A 13,541-nucleotide genomic window follows, 5' to 3' on the forward strand; every position below is an offset into this window, starting at 1 on the left:
AGTAGGCAGAGTTACAGTATCTGCCCCAGGGCTGGGACAAGGCTCTGACAATCCTAGGCACATGTTGGCTGAAAGTATTTCTTGATTAAAAGCTTCATTTGGAATACAGAGAAAGAAGGACCAAGTGATGGACAGTGCATTTCGTACATATTTCCTGCCAGTATCTCCCCAGTGGGACTTTTAAAAAACTTAAGATGATGCAAACCTTTCCCAAAACATCTGGTCATCTCAGCATGCTCTCTGGTGACTGTGATGCCCTAGGGGCTGGGCACAGACAGGATTTCTGCTGGGTTCTAAAGCAATAATTTTATACATACTGGGCAGAGAAGATGAATAAAGAGAACTAGACTGGGAGATACAGAACAGGGTTCAAGACCAGGCTGCACCACTAATAGCTATGACACTAATACCATGAGGTTCTTAGCCTCTTGGGCTTTGTTAAATGAGGGGTTTGTACTAACCGATCTCTTCAAGCCCTACAGCCCTATAGTTGTGTTCAGCTGCCTCACTTTTCCCACCATAGCTTACCATATACCATATCACAGCTAGAGTAATTTTCTTAAAATACAAATTGGACCCCTGCAATGTATCCCATGTCACTTCCCTGCTACAAGTCCCCCAGCACACAAACCATGTCGCCCAAAAGCCTTACGGTGGCCTTCGCTGTCCTGCGTGATCCGACGTCTGCCCACCTCTGCCTGCCATCACTGTGCTCAGCCACAACGGGCTCTCTCTCAATCTGGACACTTGGCAGACTCTGTCTTGCTTGAGGACATTTGTATACATCATCCCCTTTGCCTGGAATGTTCTTCACCCCATTCTTCACCTGACTCATTCTTACTGCTCCTTCAGTTTTCAGCAAAGTATAATTTTCTCACACTCCCTGACCACTCCCCCACAATCCCCCACCCCTTCTCCATCAAAACAGCAGTCCCTTGTCTTCTGTTCTTCCTCCAGGCACGCTTAATGTTTGTAATCTGAGGTTTATTTCCTGGGACTGTTTCACCTACGTCTCCAGCATTAGATAGAAGATCCACAAGAGACTGGTTCCATTTTGCTCACTACCGTACACCCAGTACCCAAACTCAGTAAAGATTTGCGGAATGAGTGCTGCTGCACTCACACAAAAGCCAGCCAGCCCAGTGTCTGAGAGTCGAGGTCCAGGCATCTGCATGCCCCTTCTGAACTGGATGCTTCCTGGCTCTTCTGTCCTTCTGCAGTTACAATGTCAAATTTCTAACCTGTCAGCTGTTTTTGCCATTCTTGCCTCTGAAAAACATTCAGCCTAAAATCCCTTAGTGTGAAAATCAATTCATACCTATCTTAGCCACTTTAAAGGCAGCCACAAAAGAAGAAATAGCCTTAGGAGCACGATGCTACTCCAGCCCCCAACGTCCATTCATTCCTTGCTCATACCACACACTCAGATTTGTCCCCTAAAGAAAGGGCATGAACAACTTGCAACATAAACCCTCAGCTTCAGAGCATTCAAAAGAGAACTCCCTGAAAGCTTTCCTCCGGAAATGCAGAAGCTCATTCTGCTGATAGCAGATATGTGCTCCACCGGATAACATCACAGTGAGAATGAGTTAAACAACTTCCGAACCCAGTACATTTAAAAAGACAGCAGCTTCCTCCCTACATCCTCAAACTGAAAAGTGACGGGCACATTTTTCTGGTCATGGTATCTGGAGCTTCTGACTGTTTAAGTGCCAAAGTTAAAATAACCAACTTTCCTCACTCCATTCTTGCCTTTCTGTACAGAGGCTCATTCACTAGAATGTCAGTGGAGAAACAAAGACAGCTGACTGTTTTCTCCCTGGTGTCTATAATTAGATTCTCATGAAGAACTTGGCCACGGCAGGGCTTTGCCGGACAATACCTCCCCCTACCACACACACGCACACACCCCCCAAAACACCCTAGAGCGTCTCCCCCTCACTCATCTCCACGGAGACCCAGACAAAGCAGCCAGTCACTTACCCTCTTCAGCCACGAGAAATGCTTGTAAACATCAATGTCCCCATCCATGCTGGGCACCCATGTCAGCAGTTAGAGGCCTTGGTGGAAAAAGCCCTTTTTCTGGCTGGAGACCAAGTTTTCTCCTCTTCCTTGCCTCTGCCCCCTCCCCCACTCAAGAACTCCAAGCTGTGTTCAAATTTCCCCACTTTCCTGGCCTGCGTCCTTCAGCCTCTCCCTAGACAGTTTCAGACACACAGCGACTCAGAGCAGAGCGTGCTCCCCGACCACCCCAACAAACACACGCACACACACACGCACCAGGACTGGGATTCGGAGCCCTGAGGAGAAATCAAATGTAACACAAAGGTAGGGGAAAAAGAAGACTTGGACAGGAGTTGTAAACACCACACACAAGCGCACACACACGGGACTGTTCTCAGTGATAATACCGGAGCCTGCCAGAGGGAAACAGTCCCGAAGAAAATTCCTTGTCTGGCTTCCCGCTTCTGGAGTGGCTGGAACTCATTACTGAGAGCCCCGATTTCCTGTCTCTGCTTCGCTCTGCATTTACCCAGGGCTCCCAGCTGCTCTCAGTTTATTTGGGACTGGGGAGAAGACTAAAAATAAGTGCTGCTCTTGGAGGAGCTCACTGGTTCCCACACACAGCCTGACCCCCACCCTGAAGCCCACGCCCACCCGTTTTCCAGGCGAGTGATGGGCTGTGCCCTGAGGAAAGCCTGCTCTTTTCCAAAAAAAGAGCAGATTCAGAAGCAGCTCCAGTCTGGGTTCTCGGTCCTGCCGTGCGATGGGCCCCGCACAGAGCGTTTGCTGTCCTTGGCACGGGTGGTACCATCCATTAGAGACCAAATGCTGCAAATTCAGGGGAGTCTGGCCCTGGGCTGTTGGCCACGAGCCGGGGCTCCCTAGGGGCCACATTCTGGACAGGGGCCAGGGCTGGAGGGTCCTGCCTCTCTGGCTGTCCCCCACTCTGGACTACCTGCTTTACAAACCAAGGAGGTGGAAAGGTTGAGGCTGCTTCACGTGCATTTCCATGAGACTCAGGGAGCAGTGCTGGGTACACAGGGGCCTTGGAAAGGCTGACGGAGACCTGGAGCTGTGGCTGTTTTCCTCCTGTCAGGGCGGGTCACATGCGGGCTCTCCAGGTGGCCCCTCCAGCACTCCCTAGATGCCAGCCCCCACCTCCTCCTCATATTCCCATCTCCTTTGAGAGCTCCCTGCTAAAAACAGCTTTTCTCCCTTGCCCAGCCCTTAATGTGAGGCCTTTGGCTATGACTGATTATGAAAGTGACCTTTGATGTGGGTGCGGTGGGAACTGTGGTTACATGCAAGGCCCTGAGCTCTGCTGTAGCAAAGGACTTGCAGATGCATATCTTGTGACTGCCCCGGCCTTCCCAGGTCCCTTGGGGGTCACCTCCAGAGTTTGCTGGAACACCCAGTCTGAAGAGAAGTCCCTATTGGGTGTCAGCATGTCCCTCAGCATGGCTTCAATGTCCACCAGGGCCAGAAGCAGGGCCCAAAAGGGTAGAAACAAAGCCTGGCAGCACAGTCCCCAGCAGGCTGGGCCAGCCCACAGAGATCACAGAGGCAGCAAGGAGGAGAGCTCTGGCCAGCAGCTGGCATGAGGGGAGGAGTAAATTCCTGGAGACACACCCAGACAGAAGCCAGAAAGGAAAAGCAGGCTTCGCTACCCATGCGCTGAGCTCTAGCCCCTTGCCCCTTACCTCTGGCCCAGCTCCACAGCACAGTGTGACCCACCCAGCCCAGGTTCCCTGCCCACGCAATGGCAGGATGATGCCAAGGAAGAATATCTCTAAAGGTACAGGGGTAAGTAGGTTGGTTTATCTCTGTCTAGAAGCCTGAATAAGTCACATGAAGAAATTCATCCAGTCAATACACATTTTCCCTGCATCCAAGGCAAATGAAAAACCTCCTGCCTTGGGTTAAGAATTACCACATGGTATGCAATAAAGGTATATCTAGGACTCCAAGGAAGAGGAGGTAGACAAGCTGATTTGGGAGCTGGACAGGGAGAGGTGGTACAGAGTTCCAGCCTCTACGGGATGGTAGACAATCCCCCACTCTCCTGGGATGAGCACAGTGCTCTCCCTTAGGTTCTGGTACAAGAGAGGAGGAAAGAGAACGGTGGCCAACATGGCTGCTCTCATCAGCCTTGCTCACTCCCAGCTTACACAGAGCTGTGACTCAGGTGTCCCTCTTCTAACCCCTCCTGAGCACCTGCATTCCCCTCTACTTCATCACTGACCTTGTCACACCAGACCACCCCTACTGACCAGACTGTCAGAAGTATGTCTGATTTCCAATTCACTTCTCCTACTTCCATGCCTGTAATTCTTAGCACACGGTACGAATTTAAACATTTTTTGGATAAAAGAATAAGGCTCAAATGATAAGACTGGCAAAGTAAGACTAAAATTCTACTTGAAGAAAAGAGACTTGAAGGTCTGTTTCTCCAGGGTAAAGATGTTCGACACAAAGAGGAAAAGACGGGACCCATTTCCTCTGTTAGCTCAAATCAATGTATGATGAACAAAGGTGGGGGGTTGCAGAGTGGGGGAGAGAAAGGGACAGAAAAGGGAGGAAGGTAGGGAAGAATCCAGATAAACTACAGTTAAATTCTTGACATTTTTATGGCATCCTCAAGTAGCAATTCTTACCTCAGCATTGTTTTTCCTTAAACACCAAAGTACATTTTACTTATATTGTAATTCAACTCAAAAATCACAAATTAACACCCCAAAAGACCTAGGAGCAGGTTGGCAGGGGGAAAACAGGAGGGGCTGAGTGAAATGGGATGGATTGAGAAGCTAAGGTACCTCCTCACTCACCCCATCCCCAGGGGCAGCTGGGTCCCTGTCGTGGCTCCCTCATCATGCTGGCCTGGCAAGGCAAACCTATGGCTGCACCACTGCCCTAGAAGTCCATCCTGTCCAGGGCACCTCACTTGATCTACGGATGGAATTCCAGGGATCAGAAAAGCCCCTAAATATGTTCACCAAATATATACAAAGTACTACTATTTGTATTCACAAATCTTTCTCTGAAAAAGAGTTGTCAGATTATCAGAACAGTCCATGACTCCCAAAAGGCTAGAGGCCCAGGTTTTATTTGGCCTAGGTAGTTACTCCCAAAGGTCTAGGCTGTCCTTATTATTGGGAGCTCGGGTGCCTGGGCTTCCTGCTCCCATTACACTGCTCCTGTGAGGTGGTGTCTCAGACTCGCTGGACCCATCCCTGAAGACAGAAGTCCTCAGGAAGCACAAAGGGTACACAAATAGGGGTCACTACAGTGACCTAATAGCCCCCAGGGCCTTCCTGGAAGTACTTTGCTCACCTACAACCAGACTCATTACTGCCTGCAACATGCAGCAGTCAGCTATGGGAAAAGGGCAGGAGACTGTGAGGCTGAGCGTTCTGGGAGTGAAAACAGCTAAGAGACCAGGGTGGTCAGGTTTGCTGGGGGAAGTCACTATAGCTTGCTCCACCCCATCCTAAAGTCTAGAAGAGAACCCCAGGATTGTCACCTACCTGGCTGGAATTCCAAGTACTCGAGGGAATGGCTGAAAAAGGAGCTGAGGTCCCCTGATGTGTTACTCCAGCTGCCTACCAGAAGTCAGCAGCATCTTATCAGGCAGTACTGTAAACTGAGAGGAATCTCATGGTCACATGCTGTTCCACTGACCTATCACCTACAGGCATCCTGGGCTCCGCTCAGCCCTGAGCCTTCACCTCTGGGCCATGGGTGGCAGCTGCTAGGACACTCCCTCATAAATTCTCATAAGTCAGATACAAACTTGTGTTCTTCAACAGACATGGTGGACAGTGGGCCCGCTGCTAGTAAGAAGGAGAAGCGGGGGAAGGGAGTGAAGAGCACAGTGGAGGAAGCCCTGGCCGCTGCAGCTCAAGCCTCCGCAGAACGCAAGCATGGAGAACGCACTTCCAAAACAGATCAGGACAAAGGTCACCAGGCTTTTCCTGTAAAGGGCCAGATGGTAAATATTTTGGGTTTGGTGGGCCATATAGTCTCTCTCATACTCAACTCTCCCATTTGCAGTGCAAAAGCAGCCACAGTCAACACCAAAACCAGTGTGTGACTGTGTTCTAGTAAAACTTTGTTTATGGACACCAAAATGTGAATTTGTTATTTTCCCATCTCAAAACATTCTTGTGATTTTTCTGCAGTCTTGAAAAATGTAAAAATTATTCTTAGCTGATGAGGGTAAGAAATATGCAGCAGGCTAACTGTGGGCCATGGGTTTGCTAACCCCTGGGTTAAGACAGTGCTTCCCCAGAATGAACTGCCTGGACCCGAGGGGGTTCTAGTAAAAATGCAGATTCTGGTTCAGTAGGTTGGGTGTGGGGCCTGCCTGTTGTACACTGCTGACAAGCTCCCAGGTGATGCTCGTACTACTGGTCCCAGGACAACACTTGGAGGAGTAAGAAGTTAGGAAACTGCTTTCAAAAGTTCCTCAAGGCTGGGCATGGTGGCTCATGCCTGTAATCCCAGCACTTTGGGAGGCCGAGGTGGGCGGATCACCTGAGGTCAGGAGTTCAAGACCAGCCTGGTCAGCATGGTGAAATTCTGTCTCTACTAAAAATACAAAAATTAGACTGGTGTGGGGGTGCACAACTGCAATCCCAGCTAATTGGGAGGCTGAGGCAGGAGAATCGCTTGAACCTGGGAGGTGGAGGTTGCAGTGAGCCAAGATCACATCACTGCATACCAGCCTGGGCAACAAGAGTAAAACAAACAAACAAACAAACAAAAAAACCTCCTAATTACTAAACAAACTTGCCTAGAAGCATAAATTCCCTGGAGGCCTGCCTGCCCACTAGCAGGTATCTGAAAGGGCAGAAAGCTCTTGGTAGTGTGTCTCTGGCAGGTTTTTCTTTTGTGGGTGGAGAGTAAGTGGTTGTCTACATGCTCAGACCTCAAGTTATGCTAACCTGGCAACATTGTCCACCATGGCCCCTGGGCCTGAAGCAGGAAATTTAGTGGGGAAGGATTTATTTGCTCTTTCACCAGTGTTTGCATATTCTTGGTCATTTATAAACATTGGTTCTTAGAAGCTGAAATAGTCTCTTTAGGTCAGGTCTGAAAGGAGCCGGATTGCTAGAATTTAGTAGGGTAAATTTACTTTAGGGGGCAGGGATCAAGATCCAGGAAAATTAAAACTGCTAAATTTGCAGTGGCTGAAGGCCCCCTTGGCTGCTGTGCCAGGAAAAGGGCATTCAAAATACCCCAGGGGACAGGAAGCTTCTCTAGGGCAGGGCATAACATACACTGTGGGCTAGGAAATGCCCCCAGGAATGGAAAGGGCCATCCTACTAGCACCCCAGCAGAAGGCACTGCAGTCAAGAAATCTGGAGAGGTTTCTTCATATCCACAGGGGAAGGTCAGGTCTATGCTCCCAGGACCAGCCCCGTCTCTTCTCCCCCACCCTAAACAGTGGAGCCCTCCCTTGACTGTCCTTTGTCCACTGTTCCTAAGTAAAATGGCAAAGAATTATCTTTGCCAGCAGACCCAGGTGCAGTTAAGCAGTTTCAATAATGAGAGATGCTTATGTTATCTTTGTCTAAAACAGAAAAATAAAAAGTTGTTTTCTCATACAAAGTCCATGCTGTACCTCATTCTTTGGGATTTCACTTCCCAGCATTTGTCCCTGACTCCCACCTAGTGGCTTCTTCCAGCACTGCACAGGGACAAAGAACCGCCACTGGTGCCACGGGAGCCCGGCCCCGGAGCCCCCTGGGAGCTGAGCACAGAAAGAAAGCAGGGACACCTACTCCTTTCTCATCTCTCTCTCAAGTTCACACCTGTCACAGGGGAGGTAAGAAAACATGCTGGAAACAGGCTCTACTTTTTTTCTTGAAAAATAAGCACCGACTTTTCCCTCCTCTTAAGATCCAGAGGAAAAGGTTTACCTATAAAACTCCTTCTGTAACTTTTCAAAATTAAAATGTTCAACACACATGTATCCTATCTTCTGTTTTCCATTCTGGAGATACAGAAATGAATCACATGGTAAAAAATTCAAGCTCACATTTTATAATTCAGAAAACAACTTTTTCTCCCCACCTTTTTTTTTGCAACTCCTCTGGCTTTTCAATATGGTAAACAGATTTGCTACTTTGGACAGAATGAAAGATTGCAAGCTGGATCTGGCAGGAATGTATGGGCTTTGTTTGAGGAGCTTGGAGCTGAAGAAGCTGCCATCTGTGACAAGGTGGTTTGGAGCTGAGAAGGCAGGTGGCTGTGCTCCCCAGCCTGAGTCTGGGTTTCTTTGTTTTTTGGAAACTAGTTAAAAAGGTAACTGAGGGCACCTGAACTGACTGCTGGGCTGTCAGAGGTGAGCACTTACCCAGCTGGGGCCAGCAGAGGCTGCTCATTCAGGAGGGCAATTCTTCAGGTTTTTCAACATGGTAAACAGATTTGTCTCTCCACTGTTCAGATGTGGGCCTCCATCAAGCTCTAACATAAGGGCAGCAGTAAATTGAGAGGATCCTAACCTGTCTCCATACTTTGGAACTCAAGAGGTCAAGACTGAGGGAGGCAAAGGCGGTGCTTACAAAGAGACCACTCCATATAGCCCCCAGAACAAACTGCAGAATTGGAATGCTTGGCCAGATCTTGCAGACACTTTCAAACTCAGCTGTCATTTCCGGTAGGGGAACTGAGTCCCCGAGAAGTGAAGAAGAGGCTCATATGAGTGGTAGAGCCAGGGTAGAACCCTGGCCTTTTAACTCCTTCCTACCTTCCATACTCCCTCACCCTGGTTCAATTTGCTTTCACCTACTCAAGCACACTGACTAGGACTCTTGCAACCTTGCAAAGAAAAGCCTGGGTTCCTGCTGGGTTCCATGTACCCCAGTTCCAAACAGGGCCTAGAGTATAGCGCTTCTATGGGTTCTCTGCCAACCACCCCTCACCCTTGAGCCTGAGCTCTTCCTTGACTTGCCTTCACTTTGCCGCTGGGTTTGCCTACCCCTTCTCTGGCTTCATCTTGAAACTTCACTGAGAATCTCCTTGGCCCATACCCAGTGTGCTGAACAGCAGAACAGACTGGCTGGCTGGTAGGAGATGAAGGGTATATATAACATACTGTTAGAGAAGCACCCATAGCTACTTCATATGGAGACTATACTGGCTCTGGTATCTTCTGGGCATCACCCAAAGACCTGGGACACGAATCAACACTGTGTACCAGCCTAGGTCTACTCCTCCCAGCTAACTGGCTATTCTCAGCCCTGTAGAGCCCATTTGAATCTGACTGGCTAACCTGTCTAAGGTTTCCAACACCCAACCTAGCCGTAGATCGATGCAGCCAACCACCCAGCCAAGCCAAGCAGGTGTAGAGGGGTAGAGACACCCCTTTCAGACCATGGGAAAGCTCCACTCAAGGCACAGCTAAAATCCTGGAAGTGGTCGCAGTTGTACCAGCTCCTTCTTGCCTGGGGCAGGTACCACATGCCAGGGCCACTGATGAGTACATGCCAGTACATGCCAGGGCCACTGATGAGCACTGCTTCCATTTCTGGGCTTCAGGACCACCTGTGGAGTTCTGGGGCTCCTGACCTGAAATAACCACACCCTCCTGAGGGCATCATCCTACATTTCACCATAGTAAACAGAGAAGGAGGAGGATGCCCCTTTCTGGAACTCAGCTCTGTTTCCATCACAACAGAGCTGCCTCAGCCTTCCAGCCAGGGCCTCAGCTTCATCCTCCATGAGCACTGACCCTGAGCTTGGCTCTGTCTTCCAGTTATAAAGGACCACCTTCCCATCTCCTAAGGGTAACACTGCTCTGCTGCACCACAGGCAGGACAGCCTCCCAAATACTTCCTCTGCAGGCCACGTCCCAGCTCATCTTAGACCCCAAGATACCCTCTATACAAGGTCCTCATTCACCAACTTTCCAAAGGAAATACTGCTCCTAGACCAAGGGAATCTAGGCCCTTTGTTCCTTGCCTCACTGAGGCCCCAGATGGTGTCCCCATTAAGAAAACCTCACACATGCCCTTCTAGGCAAGGAGCCCACTTCTCCTCATTATACTTACTGTCAAGGGGCAGGATGCTAGTTTAGACCCCAGAGCATGGGAAACTCTCTCACAACCGAGTGCCACTGACTCCTGGGCAGGTCTGCTCCACTTGGCCTTTACAACGAGTCTGCTCTGTTTTATACCCATCTCCAGGCAGAGTCCTGGCCAACAGCACTCCTACTGCTGCCGACTGTGCTGGCCCAGCTGTGCTTCAGCTCTGCCAGGACCCAGCAGAAGAGGAACCAGCCCTGCCACAAAGAAATAGCTACCCAATAGGAGGCACTAGGACTAGGAGTGTCCTTTCCATGTAAGACATAAGAGAGAGCCCAGGACTAATCTGCTATTTGTCCTATTCTAACTATGGACCACTCCTCCACATCTACCCCTGCTTCTCAGCAACCCATTTTTCTGGTGGACCACAGATGCCCCAGTGCCAGAAGGTCTGCAGTCCCAGATGAGCAGCAGCAGTACAAGACCACGTTTTCCGTTACGTAATCCCTCCCCTCTGCTAACAGTTGATTCACTCTGGGGTAGACACCTGATCTAAGGTGGGCATCTATAGCTGTGAATAAATTAAAAGTCTTTAATGCCTATTTCTTTTACACTTAACACTTCTTCATTGATCTGGAGGACTTTGCTCAAAAATAATTAACTGGGTCAATCAGATTCTTTTCCTTAGAAACTTGAGTTTAAAAAGAAAACACATTGAGAAAACATGGAAAGAATTTGTCAGTCAACAAGAGTAAACTCAAACCTAACAGAAGTTTGTGGCAGTCACTCTGAGCTGTCTTCCTGAGGGTCACTCACTTTCCCCCACTCTATCATCATTCCTTTCTGACAGAGGCTACCTCTCCGTATGGCAGACGGAAGTGTATGCACAGGTGAACAAATCCCAGCCACCGCGGCTAAATGGGAAGTCTGCTAGAGGGTTGCAGAGAGTTTTCCTCCTGATTAAAAACAACAACAACAAAAACATACCAAAGAAACGATTCTCTACCTCTGCACATGGTTGTATAGCTGTGTCTTGTAAGGACATGCTGCCTGCAGTTCTAGTGGCCATCTTGTGACTATTAGGGGATGTGTCTGAGCAAAAACCACCCCTCGAGGATGGCAGGGCAAAAAGATGGGAAGAACCAGTGTCCGTGAGGTCACTCAGAGCCACTTATTTAACCCTGTGACTGTCTTCTGTACATCTTGTTAGTGGTCTACCTTGTTACTGTTTATATCATTTTACTGGAAAAAGTATCCAACTGATATAGATGTCACAAGACCAAGACACAGTTGGACCATGTCAGGCCAGTATCATGGCCAAGCAGGAACTCTAGGTGTGTAACAATGCCAGTGTGTCTACAGAGGAGAAGGGAGCAAATATATAAGGAATGCACAGACATCATGCATGAGAAGGCGCTGGGCAGTGCTGCCTAATCCTTCACACCGTCTTACTAGTTCCAATTCCAATCCTAATCCACATGGAATTTTAAAAAAATAATTCAACTGAGTCTCCATGGTTGAAAGCAGTGCTTCTTAAACTTTAATGTGCTTATGAGTCACCTGGAGATGGTTCAACAAGTGTGAGATGGGGCCCATATTCTGCATTTTTCACAAGCTACTAGGAGATAAGAAAGCTGCTGAGCCAGAGACCAAAATTTGAGCAGCAACAACTTCTAACTAAAAGTGTCAATCTAAAGCCCGCGATGAGTTTGCTCACCAGTCTGAATTTTATTTCCATACAGATTAAGACCTTGTGTGGAATGTGGATGTGCCGATCGTAAAATGACTTTAGGTCTGCAAGATCTAAAATACAGACAGGCTATCTCTGTCCAGAATAAAAACTTTAACATACAGCTCTTACGTCTTGGAATGTTTATATGAACTTCCGACCCCCTAAAAGTACTTGCTTCCCCATTCATAGGTTAGTGATGTCCATAATTACTCTAGAAGATTTATGAAAGCAATCACTTTTAGGGAAATCTCTTCAAAGGCAGGCATGCCCTAAACCATTGTAAATAACCCCAAGACAAAACTGCAAATCTGAATGCAAGCTGTTTTCTACCAATGCATCTTGAAAAAAAAAACAACCATGTCAACTGCCTTTGGATCAAAAAATACTTTTAATAAATTTCCAAAAACTGTTTTGAAAGTTAGATTCGTTGTTTATACCAAACACTAAAAAATATTGTTGATGGACTGGAGTTAACCATAAAATAAAAATCAAACCATAAACTTACTAGAGGAAGATACAGGTGAATAGTTATTTGTTCTGAGGTTGGGAAAGGCCTTGCTCGGGCCAAAAGAAAAACAAGAAACCAAAATAGGAAAGACTGATAGAGTGAAGTACAGTTGGTTAAAATTTTATGTCTCAAAAAGCTCCCTAAACATTTAAAAACAGAGTGAGCAAAATATATGCTACAAATAAAGCAAACGGCTAATAAAAGTTCATTCAAATAGATAAGAAAAACACTACAATCCTAATAGAAAACAACAGCACAGAATACGAATAGACTAGAGTGGGAGAGGCGCACCCAAGAGGCTCAAGGTGATTTCTGGGTGTATAGGGAAAAATATTGGAACTATTTTTTAACCTATCCTTTAAAACTCTATTTTGGTGAGCAATGGATACCCTAAATATCCTGACTGACTTGATCACTATGTGTTATATAACATGTAACTAAATTTCACATGTATCTCACAAATTCATACAAATAAAAAACTTCAAAATTCTGTTTTGTGGTGTTTTTATAATTTAGGTATATTAGTGAAATACTGGCCTCATGCTTATAATCCTAGCACTTTTGGGAGGCCGAGGTGGGTGGATTGTTTGAACCAAGAGTTCAAGACCAACCTGGGCAACATATGGAAACCCCATCTCCACACACACACATTTTTTTTTTTTTTTTTTTTAATTAGCCAGGTGTGGTGGTGCACTTCTGCAGAAGTGGTGCACTTCTGGGAGCAAGAGTTGAGAGAATTCCCTTGAGCCTGGGAGGTCGAGGCTGCAGTGAGCCATGATCAAGCCATACTGCATTCCAGTTTGGGTGACAGAGCAAGACCCTGTCTCAAAAATAAAATGCTGCATGTGAATATGTATATGGGAAATACATTCTTTTTCCAGATAGGATAGAATCAAAAGTTTAGAGACCATACAGAGGAATATGAATAAACTAATTTTTAAAAGTTTAGCCTTTTTACCAAACAAAGAAACGCAAAAATAAGCAAACATTTCCTCCTAAGAAATTTGTCACGTTTTTCTTTAAATCAATGAGGTAACCAGTCTTTTGTTTGTGGTAAGAAACAAGGGGTAGTGGGATTTAGCCGAGGGGAGAGACACCAGCCAGGGATTAGAACTTAATAAGCAGTACTTGTAATTCGAGGGTGTATGTGTGTGTGTGTGTGAAATCTTCAATGTTTGCCCTTCTCTGGCCCTGGATTTCCTCAGGAGAGAGAGACTGTGGACCATGGAAGGGCAGAGGACATAGCTTAAGTCGCTTGACTGGGCTCTAT

At 47.3% G+C, this 13,541-nt stretch overlaps 1 protein-coding gene across 6 annotated transcripts in view; it reads right to left on the minus strand.

Moving 5' to 3' along the window:
- Nucleotides 1-13,541, minus strand: part of PPFIBP2 (PPFIA binding protein 2) — a 143,699-nt gene that overhangs the window by 77,787 nt on the left and 52,371 nt on the right. Inside the window, exon 1 of one of the 6 annotated variants that reach the window (XM_023190008.1) lies at nucleotides 1,984-2,588. The exons of the other annotated variants lie outside the window; for them this stretch is intronic. Coding sequence (XP_023045776.1) covers nucleotides 1,984-2,031 — 48 coding nt within the window. The 5' untranslated portion in view covers nucleotides 2,032-2,588. Of the gene's footprint in view, nucleotides 1-1,983; nucleotides 2,589-13,541 lie in introns of those variants that run through there. 6 annotated transcript variants of the gene reach the window in all.

The sequence above is a fragment of the Piliocolobus tephrosceles genome, chromosome 13, assembly GCF_002776525.5.
Source record: "Piliocolobus tephrosceles isolate RC106 chromosome 13, ASM277652v3, whole genome shotgun sequence".
Taxonomy (NCBI): Eukaryota; Metazoa; Chordata; class Mammalia; order Primates; family Cercopithecidae; genus Piliocolobus; species Piliocolobus tephrosceles.